Source organism: Mobula birostris, chromosome 13 (assembly GCF_030028105.1).
Source record: "Mobula birostris isolate sMobBir1 chromosome 13, sMobBir1.hap1, whole genome shotgun sequence".
Classification (NCBI taxonomy): Eukaryota; Metazoa; Chordata; class Chondrichthyes; order Myliobatiformes; family Myliobatidae; genus Mobula; species Mobula birostris.
The window spans coordinates 27,364,007-27,387,829 of record NC_092382.1 but is presented as its reverse complement, the minus strand read 5'-3'; the positions used below and the strand labels follow the sequence as shown (position 1 = coordinate 27,387,829).

Sequence of the window (23,823 nt, the reverse complement as noted above, 5' to 3'; positions counted from 1 at the left end):
TGATTTTCTTATTCCCCGTGCATATTGAAGTCCTCATTACAATTACGTCATCACCTTTATTACATGTCTTTTCCGGCTTCCTTTGCAATCTCAACCCCACATCTTCGCTACTATTTTCAGGCCAATAAAGGGTTCCCATAAATCTTTTTTTAACCTTTGCAGATTCTTATGTCCGCCCACAAAGATTCAGCATTCTCTGACCCTATGCCATCTCTTTCTAAAGATGTGATTCTATCCTGAACCAACACAGCCACACATTACCGCCTATGCCTTCCTGCCCGTCCTTTCGACAAGACGTCTATCCTCTACTGTTAAGCTCCCAACTGTGGTCTTCTTTCAGCCACGACTCAGTGATGCCCACAACATCATACCGACCAATCTCTAATTGCGCCAAGCGTTCGTCCACCTTACTCCGAACGCTGCGCGCATTTAAATACAATGCGTTCAGTCCTGCATCTGCGCCCTTTTGAATTTAGTCTATGTGGTACAATTTAACACTTTGCTCTGTCTGTATCTGAACCCAGTCATTGGCTTGTCCTTCCTTACATTCATGTTACACCCATCGTCTACTTGTAAACCTGCTGGTTCATTCACAGCTCTATCGTCCGAGTTCCAATCCCCCTGACATTTTAGCTTAAAAGACTCCCAACAGCTCCAGCAAATCTGCCCGTAAGAATATTGGTCCCCATCGGATTCGTGTGCAACACGTCCCTTTTGTACAGGTCTTACCTGCCCCAGAAGTGGTCCCAATTATTGAGAAATCTGAATCACTGCCCCCTGCTCCAAAACCTCAACCACACATTTCTCTGCCACCTCATTCTATTCCTATTTCCACTGTCGGGTGGCACAGGCAGCTGTCCTGAGATTACGACTTTTGAGGTCCTGCTTCTCAGCTACTTTTCCTAACTCCATATGTTCTGTTTTCCAGACCTCCTCCCTTTTCTCTTCCTATGTCGTCGGTACGAACGTTTGCCCCGACCTCTGGCTGCTCAACATCCTTTCTCGGGATATTGTGGCCGCGTCCAGAAACATTTCGGACAAAGGCACCTGAGAGGCGAAGACCATCGGTGTTTCCTTTTTTGTGTCCACAGAATCGCCTACCTATAGACTCCCTTATTACCGCTGCCATTCTCTTCAGCTTCCGGCTGTTCCGCGCATCACTGAGGAATTGCCTGAGTTCATGTACCAGCTCCTCAGAGATGAAGAGACTGTAGACTAGTGTGGGGCGTGTTACATCATGACTGGCTCAGCCTGGAAAAGGGAAACGCAAATTACGTTACTTTTCTGTGGCTTAGTGCTGACAGTTTAATCCTAAAGGAGTGTCAAGAACATGGGATCCATTGTGAGAAAAGTAAATGTCAGTAGAGCAAGTAAATTGCCCCCCTCCCCCCAGTGTTACCCTCTGCAGTGCAGAGTGGAGCCTTAACAGCGAATCTGAATCAGATCAGAAATGTTTCTGGGCCATCATTCATCTTCAGACACTTTGTCTCTGATCTCTGGATTTCACCCAAACAGTGTCGTTAACAAGTATTTTTTTTATTAAAGAAAGTATGTTGTGTGCTCCATGTTCATCAGATCAGGCATTGACAACCTATTTCTGTCCATGCTAAGCTGTTCGAAAGAAACACAAGGAGACTCTGCGGACACAGACTGAAACACTGAGAGTGAACACGATCCTGATGAGGGAGAAGGTGAAGGTTTTCCAGCTGGTTGATCGATACGCTGAGCTCACGGTCATTTCTACTGTTCGAGATCGGAGACTGGTGGAACATGAGCTGCTGGCAAGAGGCAGAGACCACGAGGAGTGGAGAGAAAAACATCTCCGTGGAGAGCTGGAAAAAATCCGGACTGATCGGTTGTTCCAGAGGAGTTTTCTGCGAGAATTTAAAAGATTTGTCTTTGGAAACAAAACAGGCATGTCCGCAGCAGTGGCCGGAGTCCCGGGAATCGGGAAAACAACAATGGTACAAAAGATTGTTTATGACTGGGCCACAGGGAAAATATACCAACAGTTCCAGTTTGTCTTCAGTTTCAAATTCCGGGATTTAAACTCCATTAACTGCAGAATAAACCTGAAGGAACTGATTCTGGATCAGTATCCTTACTTTGGGAATTGCCTGAGAGTGGTCTGGAAGAACCCAGAGGGATTGCTGTTTATATTCGATGGTTTGGATGAATTCAAACACAACATCGATTTTGCTGACAGTCGGAGAGATACAGAACCCAAGCACCAGTGCCCAGATCCCGAGTGGTGGTGTGAAGTGTCTGACATTGTGTACAGTTTAATCCAGGGCAAGCTGCTCCCAGGGTGTTCAGTGCTGGTGACCACCCGCCCCACTGCATTACATTTATTGGAAAAGGCGAAGATCAGTGTCTGTGCTGAAATCCTGGGATTTGTTGGTGAGGAACGGAAGGAGTATTTCATTAGGTATTTTGAAGATCAGACAGTGGCGGAAGCTGTTTTCAAACACGTGAAGGAGAACGAGATCCTGTACACCATGAGCTACAACCCCTCCTACTGCTGGATCCTCGCTCTGGCACTGGGCCCCTTCTTCACACAAAGAGTCAGGGACCCGCAGCGAGTTCCCAAGACCATCACCCAACTGTACTCCTACTATATTTACAACATCCTGAAAAACCACGGCCGTGAGGTTGAGAACCCCCGTGATGTGTTTCTCAGGGTTGGTCAGATGGCCTTCAGAGGAGTGGCCGAGAAAAAGATTGTGTTTACAGATGGAGATTTAATCAACTACAATCTCCAGCCTTCCCAGTTCCTGTCCGGGTTCCTAATGGAGCTTTTGGAGAGAGGGGATTCTGCCCGGAGCGTGGTGTACACATTCCCACACCTCACCATCCAAGAGTTTGTGGCTGCAGTCGCACAATTCCTGAATCCACATCCCAGGGATATCCTGAAATTCCTCACTGAAACCCAGAGCACGAGAAATGGGCGATTTGAGGTGTTTCTCCGTTTTGTTGCTGGTCTCTCCAACCCAATGACAGCTCGGGGCCTGGAGGAGTTTCTGGGTCCATTTCCTCATGAAACAACCTGCCAGGTGATTGACTGGGTGAAGGAGGAGGTTAAACGCCAGAGTAGAAACACGAGGAGTGAAGCTGGTAAAAGGAGCCTCCTGAACACATTGCACTGCCTATTTGAGTCTCAGAATCGTGGACTGGCTCAGGCCGCACTGGGATCTGTGGAAACACTTTCATTCACTGGAATGACACTGACCCCGATTGACTGCGCGGTCCTGTCTCATGCCATTGGACACTGTGATACAATAAAACACCTCGACCTGGAGCGCTGCCACATTCAGTGTGAAGGAATCCAGCGGCTGGGACCCGGGCTGCACAAGTGCCAGGAGTTGAGGTAACTTGATTTATCTCTCATTCTGAACTGTGAAACTGTTGCATTGTGTTGTTCAATGTAAAGGGATTTGGGTAAAACTGTGATAAATACGATTGTGAAGAATTGTAACAAATGTCATCCCCTTACCTTCTACGGTATCTCTCTATCCCATTCCCCTTCCTCCTGTGGGATCTTTCTTCCCCATCCACCTGCCCCCTTCATCCCTGCCCCTCCCGACCCTCTCACGTCAGGAACACTTTTCTAACCATCGGGGAATGAGACAGAATATGTGGAGTTTACAGGGTCACACCGACAGACTAAATTACTGACATTCGGTGAATACCCTGGAGCTGGGCAGTGACAGACATTGACAGTGATGGGAACTCCGATCAGTGAATTACTGAAGGGTTTATTGTTTCCTCAAATATCCGACTGAGAGAAATTCCCTCAGACCCGCGGTTTGAATCACTTTGTTCATCAATTTGTCTGTTTGTGTTTAGACTCGGGCAGAATAAACTGGGAGATTCAGGAGTGAAACTGCTGTCTGCGGCTCTGAGGAACCCGAAGTGTAAAATACAGAAACTGTGGTAAGTACCAGACTGTGGGAGATTGTGTTTACAGTCACTGGGTGTCTGACACTGAACATTAATGTGATCAGTAATTGTGTTACTGATAAACACTGGGGATTTGTACCGTCTCCTGTCTCTCTGTGTCCTTCACCCTCAATCTCTCTCATCTCCAGGCTGTGTGAGGTCGGTCTCACAGATTCTGGTGCTGAGGATCTCGTCTCCGCTCTCAGTACAAACCCATCACTGACGGAGCTGAACCTGAGTTATAATAAACTGGGAGATTCAGGAGTGAAACTGGTGTCTGCGGCTCTGAGGAACCCGGAGTGTAAAATACAGAAACTGTGGTAAGTACCAGACTGTGGGAGATTGTGTTTACCCTCACTGGGTGTCTGACACTGAACATTAATGTGATCAGTAATTGTGTTACTGATAAACACTGGGGATTTGTACCGTGTCCTGTCTCTCTGTGTCCTTCATCCTCACTCTCTCTCATCTCCAGGCTGAGTGATGTCGGTCTCACAGATTCTGGTGCCGAGGATCTCGTCTCCGCTCTCAGTACAAACCCATCACTGACGGAGCTGAACCTGAGTTATAATAAACTGGGAGATTCAGGAGTGAAACTGGTGTCTGCGGCTCTGAGGAACCCGGAGTGTAAAATACAGAAACTGGGGTAAGTACCAGACTGTGGGAGATTGTGTTTACCCTCACTGGGTGTCTGACACTGAACATTAATGTGATCAGTAATTGTGTTACTGATAAGCACTGGGGATTTGTACCGTCTCCTGTCTCTCTGTGTCCTTCACCCTCACTCTCTCTCATCCCCAGGCTGGACGATGTCGGTCTCAGAGATTCTGGTGTCGAGGATCTCGTCTCCGCTCTCAGTACAAACCCATCACTGACGGAGCTGGACCTGGGATTAAACTCGCTGACAGACCGATCTGTCCCCGCTCTCCGCCGCCTCATACTGACCCTCCCGAGTCTGGAGCGGATCGGGTGAGTGTTTGTGTTAATGTTCAATGTGATAAAATATCAGCGGATCCGCGGGTTTTCTGGTGATATTTGTCTGTGAGTGTTGTCCCCTGTTACTGACACTGTTGTGTGATCTGTTTATTTCATCTTTATTCTCCCATCTGTTTCAGGCTGGAGGACAATCTGTTCAGTGAGACCGGGAGGAAGGAACTGAGATCTCTGCAGGAACCCAGACCCGGACTGACCGTGTCCGTGTGAACATCTGAATGTGTGAACATCCCCGCCCGCGGGATGCCGACATTTTGGCCGATTCCCCGCCCCCCCCTTTAACTCCCGCCCTTACCTTTAATGGCCACGCGCCAGGTTTAATTCCCAACCGTTTGTAACGGAACTAGCTTCAGGCTCGCGCTGTGCGTCGCTCGCTGGTCTCCCGTGGTGACGTATTTCCGCCTCCTGTCCAGCGGCGCTGCTTCTGCCGGATGTGCGGGTTCGGGACCCCGGGAATGACACAGACAGGAAGAGCCCGGGGGCCGGGGCTCAGTCTGGGACACCGGTGTCCCGGGGTGGGATTATCCCGGGAGTACGTAATGCTGGCTGGCCTGCTGCGTTCACGGGCAACTTTTACGTTTCATGCCGGGGAATTACACAGACAGGAAGGGCCCGATAATGGCGGGTTTTTTCTGAGACACCGGCGTGGATAACTTCACTCACATCATCTCTGAGCTGATTCCACAACCTACGGACTCACTTTCAAATAATTTACAACTCATGTTATTATTATTTAATATTTTATTTGCACAAATTTGCCTTCCTTTGCACGTTGCTTGGTGGTTAGTCTTTGTTTTTGTATAGTTTTTCATAAATTCTGCTATATTGATTTATTGTCCTGTAAATGACTGCAATAAAATGAATCTCGGGGTAGTATATGGTGACAAATAAGAACTTTGATAATAAACAACACGCATCAAAGTTGCTGGTGAACGCAGCAGGCCAGGCAGCATCTCTAGGAAGAGGTAAAATCGACGTTTCAGGCCGAGACCCTTCGTCAGGACTAACTGAAGGAAGAGCTAGTAAGAGATTTGAAAGTGGGAGGGGGAGGGGGAGATCCAAAATGATAGGAGAAGACAGGAGGGGGAGGGATGGAGCCAAGAGCTGGACAGGTGATTGGCAAAAAGGGTATGACAGGATCATGGGACAGGGGGTTCAGGGAGAAGGAAAAGGGTGAGGAGGGGGAACCCAGAGGATGGGCAAGGGGACAAAAAGGGGAAATAATAAATAAATATGTCTGGGGCCCTGACTGTCCCATCACACACTCGTGGGGTCAGACACAGCATGAAACTCCCTCTACACCATCCCATCACACACTCCCGGGGTCAAACACAGAGTGAATCTCCCACCACACCGTCCCATCACACACTCCCGGGGTCAGACACAGCGTGAAGCTCCCTCCACGCCGTTCCATCACACAATCCCAGTGACTCCCTTGTCCATTCGTCCCCCCCCCCCACATCCCTTCCCACCGATTTCCCACCCAGCACTAATCCTTGTAAGTGGAACAAGTGCTACACATGCCCTTACACTTCCTCCCTCACCACCATTCAGGGCCCCAGACAGTCCTTCCAGGTGAGGCGACACTTCACCTGTGAGTCGGCTGGGGTGATATACTGCGTCCGGTGCTCCCGATGTGGCCTTCTATATATTGGCGAGACCCGAAGCAGACTGGGAGACCGCTTTGCTGAACAACTAAGCCCTGTCCACCAGAGAAAGCAGGATCTCCCAGTGGCCACACATTTTAATTCCACGTCCCATTCCCATTCTGACATGTCTTTTCACTGCCTCCTCTACTGTAAAGATGAAGCCACACTCAGGTTGGAGGAACAACACCTTATATTCTGTCTGGGTAGCCTCCAACCTGATGGCATGAACATTGACTTCTCTAACTTCAGTTAATGCCCCACCTCCCCCTCGTACCCCATCCCTTATTTATTATTTATTATCATTATTATTTTTCTCCATTTTTTCTCTCCCTTTTTTCTCCCTCTGTCCCTCTCACTATAGTGGGTTCACCTCCCCCTTTCTTTCTCCCTGCACCTCCTGTCCCATGACCCTCCCCCTCCTCCATCTCTGTATACCTTTTGCCAATCACCTGTCCAGCTCTTGGCCCCATCCCTCCCCCTCCTGTCTTCTCCTGTCATTTCTGATCTCCCCCTCCCCCTCCCACTTTCCAATCTCTGATTACCTCTTCTTTCAGTTAGTCCTCACTAAGGGTCTCGACCCGAAACGTTGACTGTACCTCTTCCTATAGATGCTGCCTGGCCTGCTGCGTTCACCAGCATTTTTGTGTGTGTTCCTTGGTTAATGTGGCCACCAGGGATGAAGTGAAACACTGACTTACAATGGCCACTGTCGCTCACAGAATCTATGGCGAAGGAACATGCGGTGCCCATGGATACAATCCCGGGATCGAGTGTGTTATTGATTGTAATAACAGTATTTTAATTTGTGTTTTATATAGTCTTGGGTATTGCATGTATGTTTTAATTCTAATAATTTTGTCATTGAATAAACTAATGTATATATCTCAGATATTCACACATACACATATACATGTGGGTTTTGGGGAGGAGGGGTGAGGGGTTTGGGAGGAAGAGGAGTGACGGGACGAGGAGTGGACTGATGAGACAGTGACTGTGGCGAAGTCACTGACTCAATAGGAGACGAAAAGGGGAGGCGAAAGTTCCTGTCACAAACTGGTGGCGACGTGGATAAGATAGATTCGGGGTGAGGAGGTGTGAAACGACAGGAAGGGAGCGGGAGTGATGGGACCAGGAAGGAGGGAAAGTAATGGGACGAGGTGGGAGGGGATCTGATGGGACAGGAAGGGAGGGGAAGTTGCAGGACCAGGAAAGAGGGGTCTGAAAGGACAGGGTGGGCAGGAACAGGATGGGGAGTGTGGGGGAAGGGTGGGTGGTTTCGATCCTTCACAAATAAGACGGACGGCAAGAAGGGGGGTGTGGACAGGGGAAATGGGGAGCGAGGGGTCGAGACGCGATCTGGGCTGATGGGACGGAGAGTTGAGTGTCTGAACGGAGGGAGAGGGGAGAGACTCACTCAACGAGAGAGGAAAGGGATCGGGTGAGGGAGTGAAATTTCCCATCGGAAAATGTTCACCACCCAGGATGTGTTGGATGGCGGGAGAAAGGACAAGGGGACGGAGAGGGGAGGGTGTCAGGAGTGATGGGGTGAGTAGGGGAGTGACTCACTGGGTAACAGAGAGAGAGGGCGATGAGGAGAGGCGAAAATTGGCATCGCAAAATGGCAGCCATCCAGCGTAAGTTGAACAACATCGAGGTGGCGGGGAGAGGAAAGCGAGAGGAGGGGTTTGCGAGAGATGGGATGGGAAGGAGGGTGACAGGATGGTCATTGTGAGGGAGATGACTCACTGAGTGTGGAGGGAGGGGGAGTGATGGGATGGGAAGGAAGGTGACAGGGTGCAGAGGGTGAGGGAGTGACTCACTGAGTGGTGGAGCGAGGGAAGGGGTTTGTGAGTGATGGGATGGGAAGGAGGGTGACAGGATGGTGAGGGTGAGGGAGATGACTCACTGAGTGTGGAGGGAGGGGAGGGGGAGTGATGGGATGGGAAGGAGGGTGACAGGATGGTGAGGGTGAGGGAGTGACTCACTGAGTGTGGAGGGAGGGGAGGGAGGGGGAGTGATGGGATGGGAAGGAGGGTGACGGATGGTGAGGGAGTGACTCACTGAGTGTGGAGGGAGGGGAGGGGGAGTGATGGGATGGGAAGGAGGGTGACAGGATGGTGAGGGTGAGGGAGTGACTCACTGAGTGGTGGGGGAAGTGGGAGGGAGGTGGAGTGATGGGATGGGAAGGAGGGTGACAGGATGGTGAGGGTGAGGGAGTGACTCACTGAGTGTGGAGGGAGGGGAGGGGTCTGTGAGAGGTGGGATGGGAAGGAGGGTGACAGGATGGTGAGGGTGAGGGAGTGACTCATTGACTGGTGGAGGAAGTGGGAGGGAGGGTCACACCTGGGGTCACTGAGTGTCTGTCTGCAGAAGGTTAATGGAAAGTTGGGAGAGCTGGGGGCGGGGCGGAGGAGAGGAGGGATGAGGAGTTGAGATTGAATAAACAGGGAGGGAAGTGAGTGGGAGTTGAGGAAAAGGATGTGACTATTTCTACGATGCTGGGAGAGCAGTTGTCAATGGTAACCATCACAGAATGGTCGCCAGCCAGGGTGAGATGGGCGGTGATAGAGGGGACAGAGAGTGGAGTGTTTCAGGAGTGACCGGATGCCGAGGGGAGGAGTGGGCGACTCGTCACAAGAGAGCTGGAACTGGGGGGTACCCACGGGGAGGAATGTGACCACGGGAATGTTACCCACCAACCCCCACCCCCACCAACTCCGTCTCCAAAATCCTGTCTTGATTTTTCTATCAGGCCGCTCGGCCCGAATCCTTCGGGCTGTCCCGTGGATCGGGGAACGTGTCGTCGCTGGGGCCCGTCAGAGGTCGGGGTGGGCTCCGGTTTGCTGGAGAAGATGGAGGCGAGGTTCGGCGGTGCGGGCTGGTTAGCTTGGATCACCACCATTTTCTGTGGGTGGGGGAGAGGGAGGGATCAGATTGAGTAGGGGACGGGAGAAAGAGAAGGTGAGGAGAGGAGACGGGATCCACTACCCACTCCCACAGCCTCTCTCTCCCTCCGTCCCCTCTCTCCACCTCCTCCGTTCCTCCATCTCTTCCCCCCACCTCTCTCTCCCCCACCCTATCCTCCTCTCCCCACCCCTTTCATTCCCTTTCTGCCCCCATCTCTCTCTCTTGCTCCCTGCCGTCTCTCCCCACCCTCTTTCCACCTCCCCCCATCTCTCCCACCCACGTCCCATCCCCCCCCGGTGCACAGGAAGATCCCACTCACCACCGGAGGCCGCACGGCGCAGCACTCGAGGTTCCTGCAGTTGACGATGGCCGTGAGGACGGACATCACCAGGGAGACCAGGCAGTTCACCAGCAAAATCACCGTCATCCCGCTGACAGACCTCTGCCAGAGGGAGAGAGGGAGAGGGAGAAAGGCTCGGGCCGGGAAAGAGAGAGACAGAAGAGGGGGGGGGGAGAGAGGGTAGGGTCGGGAGCGGGAGTGTGGGGTAGGCGGAGGTGGGAGACCCAGACGGGGAGGAAGAGACTGGGGGGCGATGGGTGAGGAAGCGAGGGGGTGGGTGGGAGAGAGATGGGGAGAAAGAGGAGAGGCGGCAGAGAATAGTTGATAGAGGGAGAGTCAGACAGGGGAGAGAGAGAGGGGAGAGGGAGCGGTGGGAGACAGAGGGTACAGAGAGGAGAGAGGGAAACGTGAGAGGCAGGAGATGAGAGAGGTAGGACAGGGAGGGAGAGAAAGGTGGAGAACGGGGGGGGAGAGACGGAGAGGGGTGAGGGACAGAGAGGGGTGAACGAGGTAAAAGAGGGAGAGGGGTGGGAAATCGAGAAGAGTGAGGGACAGAGAGGGGTGAACGAGGGAGAGGGGAGAGAGGGGGTGAGAGACGGAAAGGGGGAAAGGGGGGTGAAAGACAAAGTTGAGCAGAGAGGAGAGATAGAGTGTGGGAGAGTTGAGAGTGTGAGAGAGAAGAGGGGTAGTTCCGAGGAAGGGGTGAGAGGGGAAGAGATAGTGAGGGGGGAGTGAAGAGGGAGAGATGGCCGGTAAGAAGGAGGAGGGGGAGTGTTGTTTGGGAATGGGGTAGAGTCGGTGGAGAGGGAAGGAGCGCGTTGGGTGGGGAGAGAGGGGGAGTGTAGGAGAGGGAGATGTGTTTACAAGTGTTGGGGGGGAGTGCAGAAAAATCTCTGGTAACTCCTGTCTCAGGAATGTAGCTTTCTCTTCACGGAACACACCAGGTTTTGGGTGACGGTTCCCTGAAAGGGGGGAGACGGAGAGGGGGTGACAGGGGTGACAGGTTTTGGGTGACGGAGAGGGCTTGACAGTGGTGATGGAACACACCAGGTTTCGGGTGACGGTTCCCTGAAAGTGGGGTGACGGTGAGACGGGGCGGTGAAGGCGATGCTCGGCATCCCCGCCATCGCCGGATCGGACACCGGGAACAGGAGACCTGAGATCCCGGGGATTTACAGGGATGTCGTCGGGACTGGAGGGACTGAGTTACGGAGAGAGGTCGGGCGGTTGGGAATTTATTCCCGGGAGTGTCGGGGTGACCTGACAGGGGTGTGTAAAACCACCAGGGGCACAGACAGGGTGAACGAACACAGACATTTCCCCAGGGTCGGGGAATCGAGAACCAGAGGGCGCAGGTTTTAGAGATTTAATAGGGGACCCCGAGGAGAAACCTTTTCACCTAGAGGGTGGCCCGTCTGTGGAAGGAGCTGCCGGGGGAAGTGGCGGAGGGAGCTGCCGGGGGAGGGGGACGCTACAACCGAGGGGAGGGAGGGTTCTGAGGGAGCTTGGCGTGGAGAGAGGGAGCGCTACCGGGAGGGAGGGAAGCGTCGCGGGAGAGGGGAAGGCCGAGTAGAGATCTCCGGGGGTTGAGTGGGGCTGCGGGCTGGTTCGCCAGTGTGTTGAGTGTGCGGGGGGGGGGGGGGGGTACGGAACACTCACCATCCGGCACCTGGTGTAGCAGTACCCGATGCAGGGGAAGACCCGGACGTTCAGCGAGTACAGGATGACGGCGGGAGTGCAGGCGAGAGCGCAGATCACATTCGCGACCAGGCAGGCGATGGTCTGTCGCAGAGAGAGAGAGAGAGAGTGTGTGTGTGTGTGAGAGAGAGAGAGAGAGAGAGAGAGAGAGAGAGAGAGAGAGAGAGAGAGAGAGAGTGTGATAGGGGGAACAGAGAGAGAGAGATAGACTGAGAACAGACAGAGAGAAGGGGGGTGGGAGGGACAGTGATGGGACAGACAGAGATAACGGACGGGGGGGATGGACGGAGAGAGAGACTGGAAAGGAGGAGAGCGGCGTGAAGAAGGCAGGAAGTCGAAAGGAAGAGCGGATAGGAACAAGGGAGAGAGAGAGAGAGAGAAATTGGAAGGGAGAGGGGCAGAAAGGTGAAAATGCAGAGGGGTGACAGAGTGTGAATGAAGGGAGGAGGGACAGATAGGGATGGAATGAGAGGGGGAGAGAGAGAGAGGGGGAGAGAGGGGGAAGGAAGACAGGGGGATGGGAGAGAGGGGGAGGGAGAGAGGGGGAGGGGGATGGGATGGGAGGGAGGGAAAGGGGGGAGGGAGAGAGGGGGATGGGATGAGAGTGGGGAGGGGAGGAGGGCGAGAGGAGGATGGGATGAGAGCGGGAGGGAGAGAGGAGAAGGGCGAGAGGGGGAGGGAGAGAGTGGGGAGGGAGAGAGGGGAATGGGATGAGAGGGGGAGGGAGGAGGAGGAAGAGACGGGGTGGGATGAAGGGGGGTGAGAGGGGGGAGGGAGAGAGGGGGAGGGAGAGAGGGGGAGGGAGAGTGGGGGTGGGATGAGAGGGAGGAGGGAGAGAGGGGGATGGGATGAGGGGGAGGGAGAGAGGGGGATGGGATGAGAGGGGTAGGGAAAGAGGGGGAGGGGAGAGAGGAGGCAGGAGAGAGAGGGAGGGGCGGAAAAGGAGAAGGGGGGAGACAGAGCGAGAGAGAGGGAGAACGTGGAAAGGGAGAAGTAGAGGGAGACAGAGTAAGGAGACAGAGACCGAGAGGACGGCAGACAGTGAGAATGTAGAGGGGCGAGTGAGAGAGAGAACGTGGAAGCAGAGAGAGGAGCGAGAGAGAGAGGAACAGAGAGAGGGAGAGGAGTTGGAAAGGAAGGGGGTGAGATAGAGAGAGAGGGGGGAGCGAGAGAGGTGGAATGGGAGAAGGGAGAGCCAGGGAGGGGAAGAAAGAAAATAGAGAGGGAGGGGGGCTGGAGACAGAGAGAGAGAGAGAAAGAGCGAGGAGATTAACAGAGAGAGGGAGAGTGGAAAGGCAGAGGGGCGAGTGCGATCGGGGGGGAGAAAGTGAAAAGGGAGAGAGGGAGGGGGAAACAAAGGAAAGGAGAGGGAGGCGGAAAGGGCGGAGGAGAGACGGGTGGAGAGAGAACTGGAAAGGGAGAGGGGCGAGTGACGGAGACGAGGACGAAGGGGGAAAAGTTGAAAAGGATAGCAGCGAATGAGAAGGAGGGGGGGACAGAGAGTGGAAAGGGAGATTGGGGTTGGTCGTCCCAGGGATGGAAAGAGATAGGGGAGAGACAGGGGAAGTGAAAATGGAAGCGAGACGGGGAGACCCAGAGGGGGAGAGAGAGAGAGGGAGCGTGAGAGGGCCAAGAGAGAAAAGAGAAGAGCGGACAGAGGCAGAGGGAGAGGGTGTAGAGGAGGGATGAAGAAAAGGGGGAGAGATGGAGATCAGGGAAAAGGGGAGGGGGAAGAGAGAGAGGGAACAGTCGGAGAGAGAGGGGGGAAGAGGAGGAACAGAAATGTGAGAGATTGCGGGTGAGAGACACGGTGATGGGGGATAAAGAGAGGGGGAGGGAGGGAGAGAGAGAACGAACACGAAAGGGAACCGTGTGCGGTAAAGCTCCCGGTGTGTGGGGGTACCCGGAGACTGGGAACCGTAAACCCACCGTGGATTTGTTCGGCGACCGGCGAACGGCCGTGATCAGCATCCCGGCCACTGTGGACTGAATAAACAGGGGTCAGACTCACAACTCCGACTCCCTCCCTACCTGCCCTCCTGCCCTCCTCGCCGCTCTCCCTACCCTTTCCCTCAGCCCTCCCTCCTGCCCCTCCTGGGTTCCGGCCCGAAACGTCAAACCGACCTTTTCCCACGGATGCTGCCCGACCTGCTGAGTTCCTCCGGCGCGTTGTGACTCCTGCCCTCCTCGCCGCCTCTCCCTACCCTTTCCCTCAGCCTCTCCACCTCCCCCCTCCGCCCCCCTCCTCCTCGCAGACCCGGCTATGCCCGAGGGGGTCGGGGGAGCCCCCACTCACGATGACTCCGGTCCACCAGGGGGCGCCCACCAGCATGGTGTAGCCCAGCCGCCAGCGGGCGGTGAACAGGATGAGAAGGCCGAGCAGAGCGCTGGAGACCCCCGAGGCCATCTGTCCGAACTAAGGGGCAGAGAGAGACAGAGCGGAGGGAGAGGGGAGTGGAGAGGGAGGGTGGGTGGGGGGGTGTTCAGAGGAGCGCAAGGGGAGAGCGGGCAGAGGTGAGGGAGGGGAGGAGAGGAGTGAGGGGAAGCGGGTAAGGGGAGTGTGGGTGAGAGGGAAAGGGTGGGGAGCGGGGACAGAGAGAGACAGAGGGTTAGAGGGGGTGAGAGAGTAAAAAGAGTGCAGGTCATTCGGGTACAAAGCAGTGCCGAATAAACTAGTTTTCAAATGGATAACACAACTCACCCCTTGTGTCCACAAGATGGCCACAGTCATCAATTTTTCATCCATTCAGGACAGGGGGACTCGGGGTACGAGGGGGGGACACGCACCGTGAACGGCGGGGAGTGTTGAGGGAGGGGGGACCTCAGCGTACGAGGGTGGGACACGCACCGTGAACGGTGGGGAGTGTCGAGGGAGGGGGGACCTCAGCGTACGAGGGTGGGGCACGAACTGTGAACGGCGGGGAGTGTCGAGGGACGGGGGGACTTGGCGTACGAGGGTGGGACACGCACCGTGAACGGTGGGGAGTGTCGAGGACAGGGGGACCTCGGCGTACGAGGGTAGGACACGCACCGTGAACGGCGGGGAGTGTCGAGGACAGGGGGACTCGAGGTACGAGGGTGGGACACACACCGTGAACGGTGGGGAGTGTCGAGGGACGGGGGGACCTCGGCGTACGAGGGTAGGACACGCACCGTGAACGGTGGGGAGTGTCGAGGACAGGGGGACCTCGGGGTACGAGGGTGGGGCACGCACCGGGAGCTGTGGGGAGTGTCGAAGGACAGGGGGACTCGAGGTACGAGGGTGGGACACACACCGTGAACGGTGGGGAGTGTCGAGGGACGGGGGGGGACCTCGGCGTACGAGGGTAGGACACGCACCGTGAACGGTGGGGAGTGTGGAGGGACGGGGGGACTCGAGGTACGAGCGTGGGACACGCACCGGGAGCTGTGGGGAGTGTCGAGGGACAGGGGGACTCGCCGTACGAGGGTGGGACACGCACCTTGAACGGTGGGGAGTGTCGAGGGACAGGGGGACTCGAGGTACGAGGGTCGGACACGCACCGTGAACTGTGGGGTGCCCCTTCCCTCCCCCGCCCCCCCCCGCAATAACGGCCCGACCCCGCGGCGGATCCCTGGGCCACCCACCGCCAGGTTTCTCAACTTCCTCCTGGTCGCCTCCATCTCTGCCTCGGCCGCCTCTCCCTCGAGGCCGGGGATCAGGTAGGTCCCCGGCGGGAGCTGCGCGTTGGTGGAGGCCGGCGGAAATCCCGGGATCTGGCACAGCGGCTCGGTCACCAGGAACGGCGTGTCCGCCTTCGCCGGGATCGAGGTCATGGAGAGAGGCTGGGGGGGGCGGGGGGCGGGGGAACAGGGTCTTTGACCGGGATCGGGGTCCTGGAGAGAGGCTGGCGGGGGGGGGGGGGGAAACAGGGTCTTTGACCGGGGTACTGTCCATCAAACCCGTCCTCAGTCCATCTTACATTCCCCTCCCCGTGTCGCAGACCGTCCAGCGCAGAAGAGCACAGCACGGGAACCGGCCGTTCGGCCCCACAATGTCGTGCTGTACAAGCTGAAACTCAAATCAAAAGCAACCAAACACCAATTCCGCACCCCCCCCATCTTCCTCATATCCATGTGCCCCTCCGAACGGCTCTTAAAAAGCCTCGAATGTATTTTCCTCGACCGCCAGACCGGGCATCCACTGGTCTCTGAGTGAAAGACTTACCCCTCACATCCCCCTTGAACCTACCCCCTCTCACCGTCAACGCCTGCCCCCCTGGTATGAGACATGTCAACCCTGGGGAAACAGATACTTCCCTGTCCACTCTATCTATGCCTCTCATAATCCTGTAAACCGCTCTCAGATCTCCCCTCACTCCAAAGAAAACAGCCCAGGTTTGTCCAGCCTCTGGTGAGAGCTCTGCCCTCCAAACCAGGCAGCATCCTGGTGAATCTCTTCTGCCCCCCCGCACTCTCCGAAGCCTCGACGTCCTTCCTGTAGAGGGGTGACCAGAACTGTCCGCAATACTCCAGGTGTGGCCTGACCAGAGTTTGATAAATTGCAGCAGAACCCGCTGACTTTTGAACTCAGTATATCAAACAGAAGCATCCCGTAAGGCAGCCTCCTGAACCACCTTGTCGACCTGTGCGGTCGCTTTCAAGCAGTGATGAACCTGGGTCGCAGATCTCTCTGCTCAGCGACACTGCTAACGACCTTGCCATTAACAGCGGACTTTAAGACGAAAAAACTTTGTCTCCTCCAATATCTCTCGCATTTTGCCCCACTCGACCCTCCCTGAATACACGCTAATATCTCCCCAGCAGCGAGACTCCCCCACCATAGGAAACATCCTCTCTACATCCACTCTATCTGTGTCCTCTGGTCCGAGACTCCCCCACTACAGGAAACATCCTCTCCACATCCACTCTATCTGTGTCCTCTGGTCCTAGACTCCCCCACTACAGAAAACATACTCTCCACATCCACTGTATCTGTGTCCTCTGGTCCGAGGCTCCCCCACTATGGGAAACATCCTCTCTACATCCACTCTGTCTCGAACTTTCAATATTCGATAGGTTTCAATGAAATTCCTCCCCCCACCCCCCACGCCACCACCAACCCATTCTTCTAACCAGCGAGTTCAGGCCCGGAGCCACCAATCGCTCCCCATACGTTAACCCTTTATGTCCCTGCATTATTCTCGTGAACCTCCTCTGGGCCCTCTCCAATTGCCAGCGCACATCCTTTGTCAAATGTTTAGAATACTGCAAGTGCGGTCAAAGCAATGGCGTCCATCCTCAGCATTCCCACTCTGGTGCGTCAGTGCATGGCCTCCTCTCCTGCCTCAATGGGGGCCTCACTCAGTTTGCAAGAGCAACACCTTATATTCCATTTGGGTAGCAACCAACCGGATGGCATCAGCATCGATTCCCCTGCCGCATAATTGCCTACTTCCTCGCCTTCACCAGTCCCCTTTCCTGTTGCCCTCCCCACCTCACACCTCTTCTCCTTGCCTGCACATTACCTCTCCCTGGTGCTCCGCCCGCTTTCCCTTTTTCCGTGCTCTTCTGTCCTCCCCAATCAGATCCCTCCCCCCCTCTCCAGCCCTGTATCTCTTTCACCAATCAGATCCCCCCTTCTCTCGTCCTTCACCTCGTTCACCAATCAGATCCCCCCTTTTCCAGCCCTCTATCTCTTTCACCAATCAGATCCCTTCCTCTCCAGCCCTGTATCTCTTTCACCAATCAGATTCCCCCTTAACCATCTCCTTCATCTCTTTCACCAATCAGATTCCCCCTTCTCCAGTCCTTTACCTCTTTCACCAATGAACCATGCTCTTGACTTCACCCTCTCCCGGGTTCACCAATCACCTGCCACCTTGTCCTCCTTCCTCAACTCCCCTCCCCCCACCTTCTAACTCTGAATGCTCCCCTCCCCGCTCAAACCTGATGAAGGGTCTCGCCCCACCCCCCGAGTCATCGACTATTCGCTCTCTTCCACGGATGCTGCCTGGCTTGCTGAGGTCCTCCAGCATTTTCTGTGTGTGCGTGTTTCTTTGGACTTACAACTTCAGCAGGTTTTCACGTGTCCGTGATCTCACCCTTGCTTTAAGCTCTAGTGCTCTGGAAATGAACATTCACACCGCCTTTGCCTTCATCGCCACCGACTCAACCCCTGCGAGTTAAGCTTTTGGGGGATCCCTCACCTCCGACTTTTCCCCCTCCACTGGGAGAGGAACGAGGGGCTATTTTTAACCCACTCGAACAGCAACGGGGCGGGTTCATCGCTCAGCGTTCAGCACCGTCGTTCCCACAATCCTGATTGAGAAGTTGCAGAACCTGGGCCTCTGTACCTCCCTCTGCAATTGGATCCTCGACCTCCTAACCCGAAGACCACAGTCTGTGCGGATCGGTGATCACATCTCCTCCTGGCTGGCGCACCTCAGGGGTGTGTGCTTAACCCTCTGCTCTACTCTCTGTATTCACATGACTGTGTGACCAGGCATAGCGCAAATACCATCTATAAATTTGCTGACGACACAACCATCGTTGGTAGAATCTCAGATGGTGACGAGAGGGTGTACAGGAGTGAGATATGCCACCTAGTGGAGTTGTGCCGCAGCAACAACCTGGCACTCAACGTCAGTAAGACAAAAGAGCTGATTGTGGACTTCAGGAAGGGTAAGACGAAGGAACACGCACTAAACCTCATAGAGGGACCAGAAGTAGATAGAGTGAGCAGCTTCAAGTTCCTGGGTATCAAGATCTCTGAAGATCTAACCTGGTCCCAACATTTCGATGTCGTTATAAAGAAGGCAAGACAGAGACTGTACTTCATTAGGAGTTTGAAGTGATTTGGCATGTCAACAAATACACTCAAAAACTTCTGCAGTTGTACCGTGGAGAGCATTCTGACAGGCTGCATCACTGTCTGGTACGGAGGGGCTACTGCACAGGACCGAAAGAAACTGCAGAAGGTTGTAAATCTAGTCGGCTCCATCTCGGGCACCAGCCTACAAAGTACCCAGGACATCTTCAGGGAGCTGAAGCTGATGAAGCTGAAGGTCAACGAGGCTGTCGTAGAGCGTGCATCAAGCTTCAAATTCCTCGGTGTCCACATTTCCCAGGAGCTCACCCGCTCCCTGAACTCCTCCATCCTGATCAAGACGGAGCAACAGCGCCTTTATTTCCTGCGCAGCATGAAGAAAGCTCACCCCTGTCCCAGGATACTGACGGACATTTACCGCTGTACCATTGAGAGCATACTCACCAACTGCATCTCAGTGTGGTATGGAAATTGTCCCGTATCGGACCGCAAAGCACTCCAGCGTGTGCCCAGCGGATTATCGGCAGCCAATTGCCCACCATTGCGAACATCTACCATAAACGCTGCCTGGGCAGGGCGAAAAGCATTATCAGGGATGCATCTCACCCTAACCAAGGACTTTTTACTCCCATCCCATCCGGTAGGCGCTACAGGAGCCTCCGCTCCCACACCAGCAGGCACAGGAGGAGCTTCTTCGCTGAGGCTTTGATACTGCTGAACCTCACATCACATCGCAAAGCAGTATTGCATCCGTATTGTACTGTCTCAGTGCTTTTATATTTGTGTGCTGTAGCACTCTTTTATTAGCAGTAATTTCGTAAATATTCTTTGCATTTCTGGTCAGATGCTAAATGCATTTCATTGGCTTTGAATCTGTACTCGGCACAATGACAATAAAGTTGAATCTAATCTAACCACCCGATCAACCTGTGCAGTCTCTTCCAGGGAGGGATAAACTTGGATTCTCAGATCCCTCTGATCATCGACACTGTTCAGCATCTTGCACTTAACAGTGTCGTGTCTCTGGACAGCGTACAGCCTCGGCAACTTGAGGAGCCCACAGCCGACAGGGCTGCGTGGCGCCCCCTGGCCAGAAAAGCTGCTTCTGACTTTGAGAATGACAAAATCAGCGCCTTGAGCAGCGCGAAACCGACGCCACAGAGCGGTGTGTGCACCCGTTCCATGTCCAAACTGCAACCGCATGTGTGCCTCGGCTGCACAATGATTAGTCTTCCTCGCAGCCCGACAGACAGCCACCATGTCTCTTTACATTCGAACTACCGAGCTGCCAAGATGATCATCACTGCTCAAATTATATTGGCTACTTACCGGTCCTCCAGGACCTCGCCTGTGACTAGGGTGGACAGGAGATATTGGACAAGGACTCAGCAATCTTTTCATTTGCCTCTTCAATAAACTGGCGTGTATCCCCATCAGGCCCTGGGGAATTATCGACCTTAATGCTACTTAAGAGACCCAACACTAACTCCTGCTTTAGTTTGAAATGCCCAGACTTATCGATCCTCTCGGTACTGATCTCCCCATCTTGCACGTTCTTCTCTTTGGTAAATAATGATGTAAAGTACTCATTAAAGACCTCATCCATATCGTTCTATCCAGGAAAATGTCCCTCCTGCTTAACCCTTGAGTGGCTCACCCTCTCCAGAGTTATCCTCTTGGTCCTGGTGTATGTATAGACAAGACCTGGATGTCATTATACACCAGTCATTGAAAGTGGGCATGCAGGTACAGCAGGCGGTGAAAAAGGCGAATGGTATGCTGGCATTTATAGCGAGAGGATTCGAGTACAGGAGCAGGGAGGTACTACTGCAGTTGTACAAGGCCTTGGTGAGACCACACCTGGAGTATTGTGTGCAGTTTTGGTCCCCTAATCTGAGGAAAGACATCCTTGCCATAGAGGGAGTACAAAGAAGGTTCACCAGATTCATTCCTGGGATGGCAGGACTTTCATATGAAGAAATACTGGATGAACTGGACTTGCACTCGTTGGAATTTAGAAGATTGAGGGGGGATCTGATTGAAACGTATAAAATCCTAAAGGGATTGGACAGGCTAGATGCAGGAAGATTGTTCCCGATGTTGGGGAAGTCCAGAACGAGGGGCCACAGTTTGAGGATAGAGGGGAAGCCTTTTAGGACCGAGATTAGGAAAAACTTCTTCACACGGAGAGTGGTGAATCTGTGGAATTCTCTGCCACAGGAAACAGTTGAGGCCAGTTCATTGGCTATATTTAAGAGGGAGTTAGATATGGCCCTTGTGGCTACGGGGGTCAGGGGGTATGGAGGGAAGGCTGGGGCGGTGATCTGAGTTGGATGATCAACCATGATCATAATAAATGGCGGTGCAGGCTCGAAGGGCCGAATGGCCTACTCTTGCACCTATTTTCTATATTTCTATGTTTCTATGTCTCAGGGCTTTCGTCACCCCTACCTGCCAAGGACTCCGGCCTTTTGTAATTCCCTTCCTGAGTTTCATTCTGGCTTCTTTATAATCCTCCAGTGGTCTTGTATTCGAGCTTTAAAAATTTCACCTTTTTCTTCTTGACTAAATTCACGCCGTCCCTCAACATCCACGGTTCTCTTAGCTTGTGATCGTGTCGGTCCTTCTGACTGGAACATACCTGTCCTATACTCGATGCAGTTAGTCTTTAAACACGATGTGCACTTTTCCAAAAAAAAGGCCATTCCCAATCATCTCTCCCTAGTTCTTCTGCAATGCTCTCGGCATTTGTGCTGCTCCAGTTTAAATCTCTCCCACAAGATGCATGCCCACGCTTATCAATAGCTACCTTCAAACATAAGAAGTTGTGCTGACTGTCATCTAGCTGCTCAGTCACTGAAAGGACGCTCACCCTGCCAGACGCATTCCCCAACACCTGATGCGGTACAGCTCCTCCTTTTGAATTAGCAAACCCTCCTGGGTGCGCCTAACAAATTCCATCCCATCTGAGCAACTTGCAGTGAGAAGTTTCCAGTTTACATTAGGCAAATTGAATTCGATAGGCACTCGCTGTGCTGTATGCCTCTGATCATCTTGCACATCTCTGTCAAGACAGGTCTCATCCTCTGCTCCAAAGAGAAAAGCCGTTGCTCGGTCAACCCAACCTCATAATACACGCTCTCTAATCCGGACAGCATTCCGGCAAACCTCCTCTGCACCCTCTCTAAACCTTCCACGTTCTTCCTAGAATGAAGCATTCGGAATTGAATACAATATTCCAAGTGTGATCTAACCAGGAATTTTAGGGTTACAACATTATTTCGCCTCTTAGTCCCCTGACTAATGAAGGCCCGTACACCTAATGCCTTCTTAACCACCCTGTCAACTTGAGTGGAAACATTGAAGGATTTATGACGTGGACCCTATTATTCTCCTGTCCCAAAATATTGATAACAGTTCTGCAATTGGCCCTGTATTCTACCTTCAAATTTCTTCTGTCATCAGCGATAAGGAGAGCATGGCCTATTTGCTGTGTGCTGTTGGTAATGTGTTTTGCACCTTGGTCCCGGAGGAACGCTGTTTCGTTTGGCTATATTCATGTATGGATGAATGATAATTAAACTTGAAATTTTTGAACTTCTGCATCCTGTCAATGTCCTCTTGTCACCTAGAACAACTTTCTACACTATCCAAAACTCCACCCACCACCATAACATCTGTAAACTTACTGACTCTACTCTTCCACTTCCTAATTCTAATCACTTACAAAAATCACAAAAAGCAGGGGATCCCAGAACTAGAGTCCACACTCTCAAAACTGAATGGTGATCTTTCAGAACAGAAATAAGGAAGATTATTTTTTTAAAACCCAGAGAGTAATGAATCTGTGCCGGTAATGGAATGGGGGAGCAGAATTGATGGGCTGAAGGGCCTAATTCTGATCCAGTGTCTTATGGTCTTACTAAATCCTCGCATGTTCCAGGCTCAGTTAGATCTCCGGGGTGCTGACTGTGAATTCCACCCGTTCTCCCTGTGACGGCAGTATTTCGGCTGGACGTGCCGTTTCCCCTCCGCCACCCAGAGCAAACGGCTTTGTAGGTCAATTGGCCGATCAGAATTTACGCTGGAGTGTGGGATTCGTTGTCGAAAAGTGTGTGACGCTGACCAGAGAGGGAAAATGGTGAAAACATAAAATAAAAGGTAGGATATGTTTAATAATCGGTAGGAGTTGGAGGTGGTTGGCTGCTGGTGCTGTAGAATCAATCTTCGTGCCGTGTCTCTCCTGGGCTGTAAATTAATTTTACTCTTCCCGCTGCCGCGATCTCCGATGACCGCCAATTCTGTACTGTCAAGATGGACAACATTGTGATCGCCTCTGAGAAGAACTTAGATAATTTGATCATTAATTATTTGAATAATTGACGTGAGTGGATATTTCGCTGTGCTGATGAACTGGTCTCTGAACTTCGACTGAGTCACCCCATAAACGAAAGTGTTTGTGCAACAACTTAATATCATCAGCATGCCTCCGGTGTGTTGAAAAATGTATTCCGAATCGTTGTAATTATTCTGATCCAGTCCGGCAATGGTGTAATACAGGAATTCGGTAACATTCACCGACCACAGGATGATGAAGCTGCCGGAGATGGTGAGAAGTAAGATCACAGACCTCCTCCTGCTCTCCATCTCCGGGTCACTGCGGTTCTCCGCCTTGCTCTGACCCCTCAGCCCCTTACGGACGCGACTAGTCACCAAAATGTGTCTGACTGTCAGAGCGTTGAACAAGAGTATTAACACGAACGAGAGTAATGGAGTCAGGACGGCAGAAAGCCAATTATGTCCCACCCACCCGGGATCCGTATAGGTGCTCGGCTTTCGGGTACAGTCCCAGGGTATATTGTCAATAACTTTTACAGGATGGAATACAAATAAATAGGGCACATTTTTAAAACAGAACAGAACGCCGGTTGTTGTGATCACCACAGCCGCAGTTTTCTCGGTGCAATACTCAGATTTCCGCTTCTGGCAACAGATGGGGACAAACCGATCAAACGTAAAAGTGACAGTGAACCAGACAGAACAGCCAGTGGCTGCCTGTCCCAGAGCAGAGATCGCACTGCACATGGGAGTGATGTCCAGGAAAGTCCCGGGGAAGTAATAATAACTTATGCGCCACAGTATGACCTCAAAGATGATTGTTAGTAGATCCACCGTTGCCATGGCCACCAGGTAGCGTGTTGTGCGGGTGGAGAGGCCGCACTGACAGCCAGACAGGATCGCAATCGCCACTAAATTCACTGCGGGGAACAGACAAAAAGGATAGGGGATTACTGTCTTGCCATTCCGTGGGTCAGAGTGCAGAGATAAGCTGGAAACTGGGAGCAATCAAACTTTGCAGGCAACTCATTTCTAGAGGTTTAAGGGACGTAAAGCGGGTGTCACAGGTGCGTCAAACGAGTGCATGCTGGGAGAAAGGCTGCCGTACTCGGCACTGGGAGCAGGGTTTCGGAAGGAAGCATCGACAACTAACTGATCTCCGGGGGCTCTTT

At 53.1% G+C, this 23,823-nt stretch overlaps 2 protein-coding genes across 9 annotated transcripts in view; both read left to right on the top strand.

Moving 5' to 3' along the window:
- Window positions 1-5,890, top strand: part of LOC140208622 (NACHT, LRR and PYD domains-containing protein 3-like) — an 83,807-nt gene extending 77,917 nt beyond the window's left edge. For 7 of the 8 annotated variants that reach the window (XM_072277438.1, XM_072277436.1, XM_072277435.1 and 4 more), the window contains 4 exons: window positions 4,089-4,259; window positions 4,415-4,585; window positions 4,741-4,908; window positions 5,055-5,890. In XM_072277438.1, the coding sequence (XP_072133539.1) occupies window positions 4,089-4,259; window positions 4,415-4,585; window positions 4,741-4,908; window positions 5,055-5,142 (598 nt within the window). In that variant the 3' untranslated portion in view covers window positions 5,143-5,890. The remainder of the gene's footprint in view (window positions 1-4,088; window positions 4,260-4,414; window positions 4,586-4,740; window positions 4,909-5,054) is intronic. The other variant, XM_072277440.1, reaches the window with a different exon arrangement.
- LOC140208624 (NACHT, LRR and PYD domains-containing protein 3-like) overlaps window positions 1-23,823 on the top strand; it is a 142,787-nt gene that overhangs the window by 15,400 nt on the left and 103,564 nt on the right. The gene's annotated exons all lie outside the window — the stretch shown is intronic.